Source organism: Hipposideros armiger, unplaced genomic scaffold (genome assembly GCF_001890085.2).
Source record: "Hipposideros armiger isolate ML-2016 unplaced genomic scaffold, ASM189008v1 scaffold_14, whole genome shotgun sequence".
NCBI lineage: Eukaryota > Metazoa > Chordata > Mammalia > Chiroptera > Hipposideridae > Hipposideros > Hipposideros armiger.
The window spans coordinates 2,957,869-2,970,987 of record NW_017731364.1 but is presented as its reverse complement, the minus strand read 5'-3'; the positions used below and the strand labels follow the sequence as shown (position 1 = coordinate 2,970,987).

Sequence of the window (13,119 nt, the reverse complement as noted above, 5' to 3'; positions counted from 1 at the left end):
CTCATTAAGCTGTCTGATGCAGATTTATTAGATCAGTCGGAAGAACCTAGCATGGGAGAGTTAAATTTCTTCCTCCCAACAATGCATGCTATTTAACATTATGTATTTTTCCAGTTTAGCATTATTTTTACATTCACATTGTCATGTTTGCCAATTTGGTAATCAATTATGCTCACATACCTTGGTGTTTATTTAGTCATTTCCCCCATCCACTTTTTAAAATAGCTTTTTCACTATATAAATGCTAATGTGGATATCTTACTATTAACTATGTTTTTTCTTTCACATTATTTCCTTAAAATATATTTTCCAAAATGGAATCACTGGATCAAAGCACATGTATAACTTTTGAGCTCTTAATACACACAGGTGAACTGCTCTCAAGGAAACAAAGTGGACTAAGAGGGAGGATTGTGTAATCAAAGGGAGGAATGACAATGGGAAGTGTATCCTGTGAACAAATAGCTCAGTGCTGCCGTGGAATAATGGGGAAAGAAGAAAGGTCAGAATGGAAGAAATGAGGCTGGACAGGTGTGCCTGAATCAGATCAAGAAGGGCCTTGTACACCATGAGTAGTGTGGATATTAGCTTGAATAACAGGAACTGAAAGAACTATGAGAAGGGGGCGGGGGATATTATCATTATCTGTCTGTTAGAAAATGGAAGGAAGAAGAATTCGAAAGGCTGGTTAGAAGACCAGCAAGAGAGGCCAGGAGAGAGACGCTGAATGCCTGAATCAGGACAGTGTGGTTAGACAAAGGGAGTACTCACAGAGAGGAGACAGCCACCAAGTAGATTATGATAACTGGCTGGTTCTCTGCCGTGTGGCTGAGAAGGTGGGGTGCAGAGGGTAAAGGAAAGCGGAAAAAGTCATTATCAGGCTCAGGATTTTTTTTTTTTTTGACACACTACAATTCCCTGCTTACTTGTCTACTTCCTCAATCAGGAATGCAAATTCTCTGAAAGCAGGGTTCCATCTTATTCATCATTTTATCTCCTGTGCATCACAGTATGCTGTAGTTACTCACTAAATTGTTAAATGAAATAAATGGGTGAATAATGCCATTTGCTAAGAGAAAATAAAGGCAAAGAAACAGGCTTGGATGGAAAAAAAGTGAGTATAATTTGGAGCCATTTCAAACTCTTGTACAGTACTTAGCAAATAGCACTCTCATTACAAAGAATTACTGCACAAAGGAACAAAGAAATAAATGCATGTAAGTTATCTATCTATCTATCTGATCGGTCTGGAGATTAGGGGATTTCAAAGGTTGAATTTGAGCTGCTGGCAAAATACTGACCAAAGGTAAAATATCTGGTGGTAAACCTGGCCAAGTTGCCAGGGACTCACTGAAGTAGAAATGTATTTTTATGTGTCAAAGTTCATAAACATATGTAATGTTCTAATTTTTTATTTTAACTTTGAAATATGCTATTTCAACATTGTGTCATTATCTTAAAATATCCCTCCAAAATTATCCACAGAAACACTAACAGATTCAACTTAAATCCAATGTATAACAATTTCCATAATTTATGTTTTGCTCCTTGGCAAAGATACTCGTTCTCTTAGCAATGTACAATTTTCACTTTATTTTGATTAAAGACTTAGAAATACAATGTGACATTTTATGTGTTTTTTTTTCCTGCAAGAAAATAACACCATATATTGCAGAGGCCTCCAGGACATTCTTAACAAAGGCTAAATTGACATTACCAAGAAAATCACACGAAGTAAAATATTGTGAATATAAATATACTTGCACATTCTCTTTATTCCTTATGAAGCTTATAGCCTCACAAAAACCATCAGTGTCCTTTTGTATTATCTTTCAAGCAGACCCACTGCACAAAAGACTTGCATCTGGATATAAATACATCAGGAGAACTCCTGTGAGAATTCTTGGCCAGCAGGAATGCACATAGGGAGTGGGGGTGGGGTGAGGCTTTATGTAGCAGCTGTCCCAAAGAGGGGAATTGGATTAGAAGAAGATGCAAATCCTTTCTCTCCCAAGCTCTGGCCTCAATTCAGGCAAATAATTTGCTTCTGGAGGATTAAACCCACTCTCCCCCTACTCCCCCCCCCCCAATATCTAATCTTTCTATACACAGATGTCACCAATATCTTTGTAGGTCAATTAATTCTACTGAGGACATTTACATAGCAAAGGTAACAAAGAAACTGAATAAAGTAAATAGAAATATAAGATCTCAACTAGATGATTTGCTCCTTTGAAAATACTGTTGACAAAATAGAAATCTATCCATCAAAAACAATTCAATGAATACATACATGTAAATGTTAAATGAAAGATGCATAAACTATATATATAGGAATGAGGATCCTATTAACTCGGGTTTTTGGGGCAAGAGCAAAAAAAGCAATATTCTGATATGACACAGATATATACGAGCAGTCCCCATCTCAAAATAACTGTTTTCTTTCATGTTCTCTACTCTCCAGAATGCTGCTATAGGAGCTTCATGGGGAAGAAAACCTGGATGTTAAAACAAGTTCTATTGCTTACACAGAACAAAAAGGGAAGACTCAAAGGCATAAATACTCTGAAGTCGTCTGCCAGGGAGAACTGCTAGGCATTACCAGTCTGCTTATTCTTGATGCTCTTTTGTACCTATTGTGAATGAAAAGGGGTTCTGTAATAAATCTGACAAGTTCAAGTGACTGAAAGTAACCTCACAGGATGATCTGATCATAAATTCCTAACTGGGATAGGTCATGGTGGGTAATCACACCCTGGGCCTGTAACTTCCTTTTTGCTGTAAGAAAGTCCTGGCCATGTTCCTGTGCATCTAAGTTAACACACCTTTGAAATGCCAGAGTAATCCTCTTTTTCATACCCCTGGGCAGCATAACCACCCTCAAGGGAGCACTAATCTTGTTAACTATCCTGTAATCCAATCATAGAGATTTCCCCACCTTGCTTTCTCCCACCTTCATGTAATCTTCCTTAGTTCCCTTTTTAATTCCAAATGTATAAAAAGAACTGCAAAACTGTCATTCACTGGAGCGTTTGGTATCTTGCTTCCTGGCATGTGATCAGTTTGGTTTAAATAAACTCTTCTAAAAATTCTCTACAGGTTTGGATGTTCTGATATTGACAGTAAATACCTTTTTCCATACTCCTCTAGTTCCCCACTTCAGTATTCCCAGGACCTGACAAGATTCTAATCCTTTACTTCAGGTTAGTCAACAAGCACACTCATTAAAAAAGGCTAAATTGTGATGGGAAATCAGTCACTGAGAGACTAACTAAGCTAGTCCACACTACTTGTTTCTTCTTACCTTGGAGGTAAGTGGGTATTAGAAAAGTGTTTTTTCATCAGTGTTTATGATTCACTGTATTCATGTTACCTGCATATTGTCACCGTAAAAGTGTCATATAATACAGAAATTGACAGAGCAATTAGAAAGAGTTTCTATTGGGGCATCATGGAAGGAAGTAGTTTGGTATTTTAAAAATCTACCTAGGAACAATACTATATATCTGAGTATGTTTATGAAGTGGAGAGCTTGAAGAAGTGTGTGAACCCTGCATCCCTGGAAAGAAGTGGGTAGATGAGAGGAGGCAGGGGTCACCAAAGGCAAACTTTCTATAATTCAAAACTTTGTCTAAAGGCCAGCTCAGGAAGCAACTCCTCCTCACTTCCTCTGCACTCAACCTTAACATTGTTCCTTTCCCTCAGTCCAGATTTCAATACAATACTAGTGACAGGGCTCAGGACGCACTACCCCAAAATATGGTACAAGGTGAGATCAATTAATATGGAGAATGTTTAATAAATTTTTAAAAATTATTACAGTGAAAGACACATGGCCATTAATCCCACTTAAAATACTCCCTCTCACTTCGAACACAATTATCCCACTGTTCTTGCCACTTTCCGAAGCAGTTCTGGAAGTCTTCTTTCGTGAATATCTTTAGTTGTGCTTTCATGGCTGCCTTGATGTCTGGAATCATTTTGACTTTGGAGAAGAGCCAGAAGTCGCACAGTGCCAGATCCAGTAAATAAGGTAGATGAGGACACACTGTAATGTTATTATTGGACAGAAATAGCTGTATACCAGAAGTGATGTGTGACACGGGGTGTTGTCATATGGAGGATGATTTACAGCACACTTTAAAACACACCTTCTCTCAACCGTAGCTCATACCCAATTGACCGCACTGAACAAGTTGAAACTTGTCACACACTGTTACTAAGGTTCGACATACCGCTTCCCATATTGAAGATCCCTGCCTTTCCGTTGGATGGCACTCCACAGCAGCATTCACCATATTTTGTGATCACAATGGAAAGGCTCCATGTCACACATAGCTTCTAGCATGGTAATTTCTGTCAAATAATAACATTATGGTGTGTCCTCATCCACCTTACTCACCGGATCTGGCACCCTGCAACTTCTGGCTCTTCCCCAAAGTCAAAATGACCATGAAAGATAAACGTTTTGAATCAATTCAGGACATCGAGGCAGCCAGGACAGCGCAACTAAAGACACTTACAAAGATGACTTCCAGAACTGCTTCAGAAAGTGGCAAGAATGATGGGATAAGTGTGTTTTAAGCGAGGGGGAGTATTTTGAGTGGGATTAACAGCAATGTGTCTTTTACTGTAATAAGTTTTATTTAAACATTCACCATATTTTTGGATCACACCTTATACCCTGGCATATTGAATATTTTAAGCTGAAGACATTTGAGAAATGGCAGATGCAGGAAGGACTCTCTGGCCTCCCCTTCACCCTCGAAGCAGATCACCAGATCTCCATGTGAGAGGTGATCTCCCTGTACCTGGAGGAAAGGAATACCCTTATCTCCAAAGATGGAGGGACACTAAGAGGAATCTAAACATGCCTTGTTCAGTTTCCTCCAGTATATTATCCTCAGCTTACACCCAGAGGTTCTATCACATTTTCGCACCAAACCTAGCAAAAAAAAAGCTCATGTTTAACTGCTTCTTCAGGTCTTCATTTCCTTATGAAGGCTCCTGTATCACACAGAACTTATACTAAATAAATTAGTATGTTTTTCTTCTCTTAATCTGTGTTTTGTTACAGAGCCCTAGCCAAGAACATAGGTGGATAAAAGGAAAAGATTTTTCTCCTTCCCCCACTAGTATTATATGTTTACATTGTGGGTTAAACAGGCTTTTGTGGGTTAATCTGAGATATTATGATTTAAAATGCTCTTTATATAAAAATGATTGTAGTGAAATGCCACACATCAAATTTACAAATGAATTTAGAGTGTAATCTAAATTGAAACCTGCCTCTTATTAAAACATAAAGTAAGGGGATAAAATATGTTGAATCCTGAACTGGGACTCTCAAAGCAGAACACGTCTCTGATATCTTGGAGATGGATCATTATGAAAGTGAGCTCTTTTTTTAAGGTAGAGCTAAAGTATCAGTCTTATCAATTCCAAGCTCTCTGTTAAAGAAAAAATTACCCATGGTGCTTGTTAAAACAGTAAGGCTGACTTTATCTGGACTATCATAGCAGGTATAGGGACGGTTGCACTGGGGTTTTGGCAGGAGAGAGAGACTATGCTTAACTCCAAATACAACAAGGACAAGTGGGTTCGGGAGGTGAGAAAATTACTAAGATGGTAGAGTAATTCTTAGCTAAACTGACCTAACAGGATACTTGCTGAAGGTAAGCCAGGGTGATCAGGTATTACCTGGGTGGAGGGGCGGGGGGCAATTTGGACAGGTAATTTTGGGTGATGAGATATCAAGGGTGGGGGATCCTGGCAACATTGACCTAGCAGGATTCTTGCTAAAATTAGACTCTACACAGAGAGACCCAAGGACAGACCTAGTCAAGCAGAGGAATCAGAGGAGCCTGAGTAAAGTTTGGTCAAGGGGAGAATCTTTGTCAGCTGTTAATATCTGCTAGGCTAAAGTAAAGTCGGCGATGTGGCTGTTGTCAAAAGTTAGGACATTCCAGGTCATGTTGCTTTTTGGGGAGAAGGAAGTGGAAAGGCTGTGGATGCACTGCTTCTCTCTGAAGCAGGTAAGAGAGAACCCTTGTAGCCACATTGATATGACAGGAAGGGATAATGTGCGACAAGTTAACTTAGAGTAATTATCCTGGGTTAGGATTATTTCAGGGAGATAAAACATACCTAGTAAGTGTGAAATTATTTGTGGCTTGCTAGTGAACAAAACAACTTTCACAGTACTCTTAAAGGGTCTTAACCTACTTAACATCTTTCAAATCTAGACATAGGGTAATAACGGAGCGAGGCTTTCCATGGAAGACATCTGAAACTCTTGTGATGTGCCATTTTTTTTTTACTGCAAAGTATAAGTAGTGGTTGCAGTATCAAAGCAAATGACTAGTACTGATATTTATATTACCTAGTACTGGTATTTTTTTTATTTAAAAGAAGTATGAGTTGGTCACCATTATCTTTTATACTTTGTTACACGTGAGAAAAGGCCATGTTCAAAGCTGAACTTCCTCTGTCCTACCAGCTTGAGTCTCTCCAGGTCGGATGGTTGGAGAAAAGGACTTGGTTAAACTCAATTCTCCTAGAAGAGGAGAAGTCAGGTCCTAAGAGAATGAATCTGATGCTGGAAGAAACACAAGAGGAACAGGAGGAATTCTGCCACGGGGAAAGAGGGGCACAGGCTCTGGGGAAAGGGCTGGGACTTGGGGCACAGCGCCTCCTTCCTCTTCCATCTACCACAGTCCTCTTGCCGTTTCGCAGTCTCCTTCCCCAGCTCTCCCCACCCTTTGTCCAGCTGTCTTCCTTCCCTTCTACTCCCCATCTCCAACTTTAAGATGCCTCCATCAGCTAATTCCAGGAGTAGACTAGGGCCTAAACTGGCTCAATAATATAAATGAGTAATAGAAATTTAAAACGAAAATCTAGCTTCAGTAATATTCTGAGAACAGAGAATTAAAACACAGATACTTTGAAAAGATATTGAACTAGGGTACAGGGGGAAAGGTAGTCAGATTGCCTTTCTAAACATTTGCATATGCACATCTGTATGACTAAATTTAAATTCAACATAGCCTGCTCAAGGTTTAAATAGCTGAGATTCAAAAAAAAAAAATTACAGTCAACAAAATTACTGGTATTTTGGTATTTAAAAATAGCACAGAATACTGGAATGACCAAAACTGATACTATAATCACTAAAGGAAGTAAATAACTATTTTCAATGGCTGGTGTACATTATAATGCAACTTACAAGTTTGTATGTCTGATGTGAAAGCTGTGTCATCCTGGATGGAATATTACACTTAAACCAGTGATGCTTAACTCAAGGTGTACATAAAAAATATCCCCACCCACAGCAATTCTGTGGGGTTGGGCCCAGCCATTTATATTTTTTTAAAGTTTCTTAGGTGATTCTGACACACACTTCTGGTTAAGAGTGACTGTCTTAGAGGGTGTTACATGTTATTATACTTAATGCCCAATGGACTCCATTTAGTCACAACAAAATGTTAAGATCTCACATGCAGAGCTGACTTGCTTACAAATCTACTACTAACTTTGCCATCTTCTTGGGATGGTTTTTATTTGATGAGTACCACTAAATAGCACTTAAAAATTTTTTTAAACTTTCCTTTTAACACTGCCAGGAACAGTTATTTAAAACTAAACACTTCAAATGAGAGTTTAGAAGGTAATTAACATTTAGAGGTGGGCTGGGACTAGGTGTTTACTTTGAAAAGTAAAGCCATAAATCTGCAGCATGGAATAGGAATAGGAAGGAGTGAAGTTAGGACAGCAGGGAAGCTCGATGGTTATAAAATTCTTCATGAAACATGTCCTCATGGTATGACTTCATTATTGTATTTGAATTATTTTATTAACTCACCACATACACTCATGTTCAAATGGGAAGAAAAGGATTCCCTTAAGACATACACTATTTTCAGATCATATGTTATGGTAAAATCTATGTAAATGGTACTCCCAATAATATTAAAAATCAAGAACTGAGTGTACTATTTGGATACCACAGACCAGTTTCTTTACCTCAATTTATTTTCTTTTATTTCTCATCTATGTATTATGAAAAACTAAAGTTTATCAACATACCTTGGGTCAAGAAGACTCCGCAAAAATTTGAAAAGCAAAACCTGGTTCTGAAGAGAAAAACAGTGAAAAATATAATAGTAAAACAAATTCTGCAAATTATGCTATGGCAAAGAATGACCCTAAAATATTTAGAATATCAAAATGTACACGTGCATATGATTATTTCCATTAAACCCTCTGTACAGATCTAAGAAATTCTAAAGAACCATTTGGAGGTCATTTCCTCTCAGTAATTCTAATCAGTGTCACACATTCAATTTTGAGTGCAGAAGAAACACAAACACCTTGTTATTACCCCAAAAAGCCATCTACTGAAACAAATCCCTTAGCAGTTCCCAAAACAAGGACGCTAGGAATGTCAGGTGCTCTGAACTGCTCTGCACATAGTGAGTTCTGGCTGCTCTGATGGGTTCACCTGCCTCACCCCGTCCTTCTTGTGACAATGGCCACTGTGAAGTTAATCTAGGTAGGGTTGGAGTTTGATGCCCACATAACAAACACAACCAAAAAAAATTCATTAACTCCCCAATATAATCAACTACAGATGAGATGGCAAACTGCAACATGTTAGCAATTAATATGCCATGACATCTGGGTTCTGTTTCTTCTACTTATCAGCGATGTGACTTTGTGTAAGTCACTGACTCCCTCACCAATTCAGTTTACTTATATGAAAAAGGGAACAGCAGTATCTTCTCTGCCCTCTGCACAGGGTAGAGGTGAGAATTAAATGAGATAAACTTTAGAATACTATATGAATATAAATAATGTTTCTAAGCTCTGAGGAAAGCTAAGCAAAAATTATTATAGCTTAGTTTTTCTTTTTTCTTTACTTTTTTAACCCAAACTTCACCTATAAAAAGCAGGGGACTCTCAAGACTGAAAACGACTAATGTCATTTAGAATATGATATTTTAAATGTTTATCGGTCTTTGATTTTTCTATCTTTTCCCTGGTCTACCACTTTATTTATTTTACATTACTTTCCTAGTGGTTATAACTTAATATTCTGGCTTATTTTTTCCCCAAGAATTCTGAAAACAATGGGAGGCATATTTCTTGCCATTAAAAGCAAAGGCACTTTATAAAATTTGTGCGGAATTCTCATACAATCTATAAAGCTCTGTAATAAAAGAAATACTTCAATGTGTAAGAGCCACAGACTTTCCACGGTCAAGTAGTGACTTTTTTCTTTTTAATCCATAACACTTCAGCTTTTACACATTTGCCTGATGAATGGCATTACATATATTCATTTTACTTGGTGTCTCTGCCTCTAAATGTCTTTAGAGACTATATGAAAAAGAATATCCTGCAATGGATAGTCTTACATTTCAAACGACAATAACAAACAACACCATAGGCTAGGAAATTCATCAGACTTGCTGGTTTTTAAAGGGGAGAGAAGCTCTGAGGGTTGAGAGTATTTTTAGAAGAAATGTCCTCCTGTCCCCCGTCCCTAGAGTGGACTGGATGCCCCTCCATGTACTTCCTCAGTGTCCTGGGCAGTGCTCTATCATCATTCAAGTCAAACTATTCTGCAATTGTCTACTTCCTTGAGCATGGAGACAGATTTATGTTTTTGTATCCTCAGCACTTAATGTTTTGGGCCCACATCAGGTACACAAATATTTATTGAATTGATGGATGAGTCTTTATCTTGAGTTAATGGACTTCATCATGCTGGACAACCAAGCCTGGTATCTTGGGAGTCATTTTTAATTTCTCCCATCACATTCAACTAATTTCCAAGCTCTATACATTTTATCTCACAAACATATCTTGGACCTGTCCTCTCCACTGCCACTGACTTAGTCCTGGTCCTCGCCATCCTTTGCCTAGACCTTCTGCCTTCTAACTGGTCTAACGGGTCTCTCTCCTCCATTCGCTCTCTTTGCTGGTCCATTCTCTACACTTCAGAGTGAATTTTCTATCAAGTGAATCCAATGATATCATTCTTTGCTAAAAAAACTTTGGTAATTCTCCAGTACACAGAAGACACAGTATAATTTCTTAGCATTACATTACAAGATTGCTCAGTATCAGTCCCCCAACTATTTTCCAGCCTCTACACTTCTAACTCCTCCCCTCCAACATCGCTTTTATGGCTTCATCTAATGCTTCTTCCACCATTGTTCCAACCACATCGTGCTTCACGTAGACCTGACCATTCTCTGAATAAGCATGTTGCTTCATGCCTTCAAGTCTTTACATACACAGAACCCTTTCTCTAGAAAGCCCTTCCCCATTTGCTGCCTAGAAAACTGATACTAATCATTTAAGACCCAGTTCAGTCATGTCTGGGAATTCTTGTCTGACTTTCTCACACAGTCTGTCATTCTCTCCACTTGTTCCTACAGTACTTTTCGCATGTTTGCTCTGGCGCTTATAACATCATAGTGTCGTTATATAAGTGCTTCTCTGTTCCATAGGAAAAAAATTAAGAAAAAAAAAAAAAAAGACTGCAAGGGCCAGCCGAGTGGCTCAGTTGGTTAAGAGCTCACTCAAAGAGTGTGAGCTTGAGCAACAGGGTCACCGGTTCGATTCCCAGCACAAGCTGTGCTGCCACTGAGCTGCCAACAGGTGACAGGATGGCTCAACTAAAAAAAAAGACTGCATTCTTATTTGTGCCCCCCCCCAGGGCCTATCATACTATGGTGCACAGTAGGGCCATAGTAAGTGTTTAAATGAATGCATTCCATATCTTTGTCTCTCAGGCCAGCTGCCTCCCACTCACTTCTCTGGATTCTCTCTTGTGTACCTATCCTCTACTACTATTATGGCCACTTGAGGACTCTGGGCTGTGTTTCATGTCCCTGTCATTGTCCTATTCCCTACCTCTATCACTGTCGTCATAGGGTAGTGAGCAAAACTCACAATTAGCACTGCCATGGTAGTGACAAGTAGAATACTAGTTCCATTAAATAGTAATTCAAACTGAGCATCAATATTCAGCATTAATATAGCCATATTCTAAGAAAGATTTTTCCAGAAAAATTCTAGTCAACATTAATCCAATTTGAGGATGACAAAAGCCTGAATAAATAACATGAACCTCAAAGAGAATACAACTGTAGTTCCTAAAGCAAAAGAAAGAGGAGGGTGGTGAGGAGAGGATCATCTGTAGATTACAACTTCTAGAAAAGGGCAGGTTATAACTCAAAAAATGCTTCTGTGATGTTAGGTTTTTTTTATGCACAAAGATGAACCCCCACATTTCTAGACTCAGACATCATCACATGACTGCTAAGTGATACACATGACACACATGGTGTAAAAACTGCTATTAAATGGCAAATATTAATTGAAGAAATTACTACATTCAAAAGTTGTTAGGTGGATATTCAATCATTGTCTCTCCACTAGATGTTTCTTCCCAAAATGTTTTTGCAGTATTTACCTGAAGTTTTTTAATGACTGTTTCAATCTGTTCAGAAAAGTGAGTAGCAACCAGCTCTGCAGCTTTACAGGGTTTCAGGGACACAAGTTCCTGGAGTGAAAGAAAAAGGTAAGATCTTTGTGTTAAATCTTTAATGTTAATTTAAATAGAATTTCCATAGATGAGAAGCATGATCACCTAACCTCAATACTTTCATGAGCTTCTACACTGCATTTCAGGAGACCTTGATGTAGAGCCTCAATTTAAAGGCACGTTGTAAATGAGCAAAATTTAAAATGTGCCATGTAAAAAAATCAGCTTTTGATATGAAAGGGAATTCAGAATTCTTATAAAATGAAAGCACTAAAATTCTGGATTTAGGCCATGATACGTTAGGGATGATCAGAAGAAACAAAAACTTCCCACATTCCCTGTCAGTGAATTTCACCCTTCAGCTTCAAGTAATAACTTGAAGAAATGAAAAAAAAAAGGCTATAGTTGCAATTCTTCTGGCTAAGAATTCTAAAACTTGACTTCTGATGCCTGGTGGATTTAGAATCTAGAAATGTCTTAAGAAATCCACTTAAGATCATAAGTCTTAAATAAGAGGCTGACCATTGTTAATTAACCACTGTTAATAAGACCTGCTGTCAAATCTCAGATTTCCAATTTGCCCTCTCCTTAAACCCTCTGAGACATTACTGGCTATCCTTTTCTTCTTGAAACTCTCTTCTCACTTGATTTCTGTGACCTACTATTCTACCCTTCCAATTGCATGTTGCATGGCTAAAATGCAAAGACAAAATATAGATCAATGCAGTATAATGTCAAATAAAAAACCAGACAAGTATGACTATAATATTCATGACCTATCTAATAATTTTGTGTTAGTATTTGTAGATTAACAATGACCTGACACAAATAACTACAGTTTATGCTATTTTTATACAATACATCTGAAAACAGAGAAAGCACAATTAATTAATATCACAAATGAGAAAGGGGATAGTACTAATGATCTGTATACATTAAATAGTAAGAAACTATTAGGAATTAATTTATGTCAGGAATTTGAAAATTTAGACAAAATGGATAAATCATAGAAAATTATAATTTAATAAACTGACTTAAGTAATAGAAAACCTGAACTGATTTTTAACCACTAAAAAAACTGAATAGTCAAAAATATTTCCATATGGAAAACTCCCAGCCCAAACAGATTCACTGGTAACTTCTAGTAACCATTTAAAGAAGAAAAATTCCAACATTAATTAACCTCTTTCAGAGAATAGAAAAAAGGAAACTTCTTCAGCTCATTGTATGAGGCTAGCAAAATTTTGATACCTAAAATTTGGACAGCATAAGAAAGGAAAGGAAAATTACAGATCTTAATCATGAACACTGATACAAACATCCTAAATAAAAGTAAAATCCAACAATATATAAAAAAAATAATATATCAGAATCAAGTTGTATTTATCCACAGAATTCAAGGCTGGTTTAATATCAATAAAATTTAACACAATAGGGCCGGCCGAGTGGCACAATGGTTAAGAATTGGCTTGGGACGCCAGAGGGCCCCAGTTCAGATCCCACATATGAGGGCCAGTGACACTGCCCTCTACAGCTAAGATGCTGAACAACAGCTCAACCTG

The 13,119-nt window shown here is 37.8% G+C and overlaps 1 protein-coding gene across 3 annotated transcripts in view; it reads right to left on the bottom strand.

Annotated features, from left to right (window-relative positions):
- VPS8 (VPS8 subunit of CORVET complex) overlaps positions 1–13,119 on the bottom strand; it is a 255,460-nt gene that overhangs the window by 89,373 nt on the left and 152,968 nt on the right. For all 3 annotated transcript variants that reach the window (XM_019668968.1, XM_019668980.1, XM_019668973.1), the window contains 2 exons: positions 11,486–11,575; positions 8,086–8,132 (listed from right to left, as the gene is read on the bottom strand). In XM_019668968.1, coding sequence (XP_019524513.1) covers positions 8,086–8,132; positions 11,486–11,575 — 137 coding nt within the window. The remainder of the gene's footprint in view (positions 1–8,085; positions 8,133–11,485; positions 11,576–13,119) is intronic.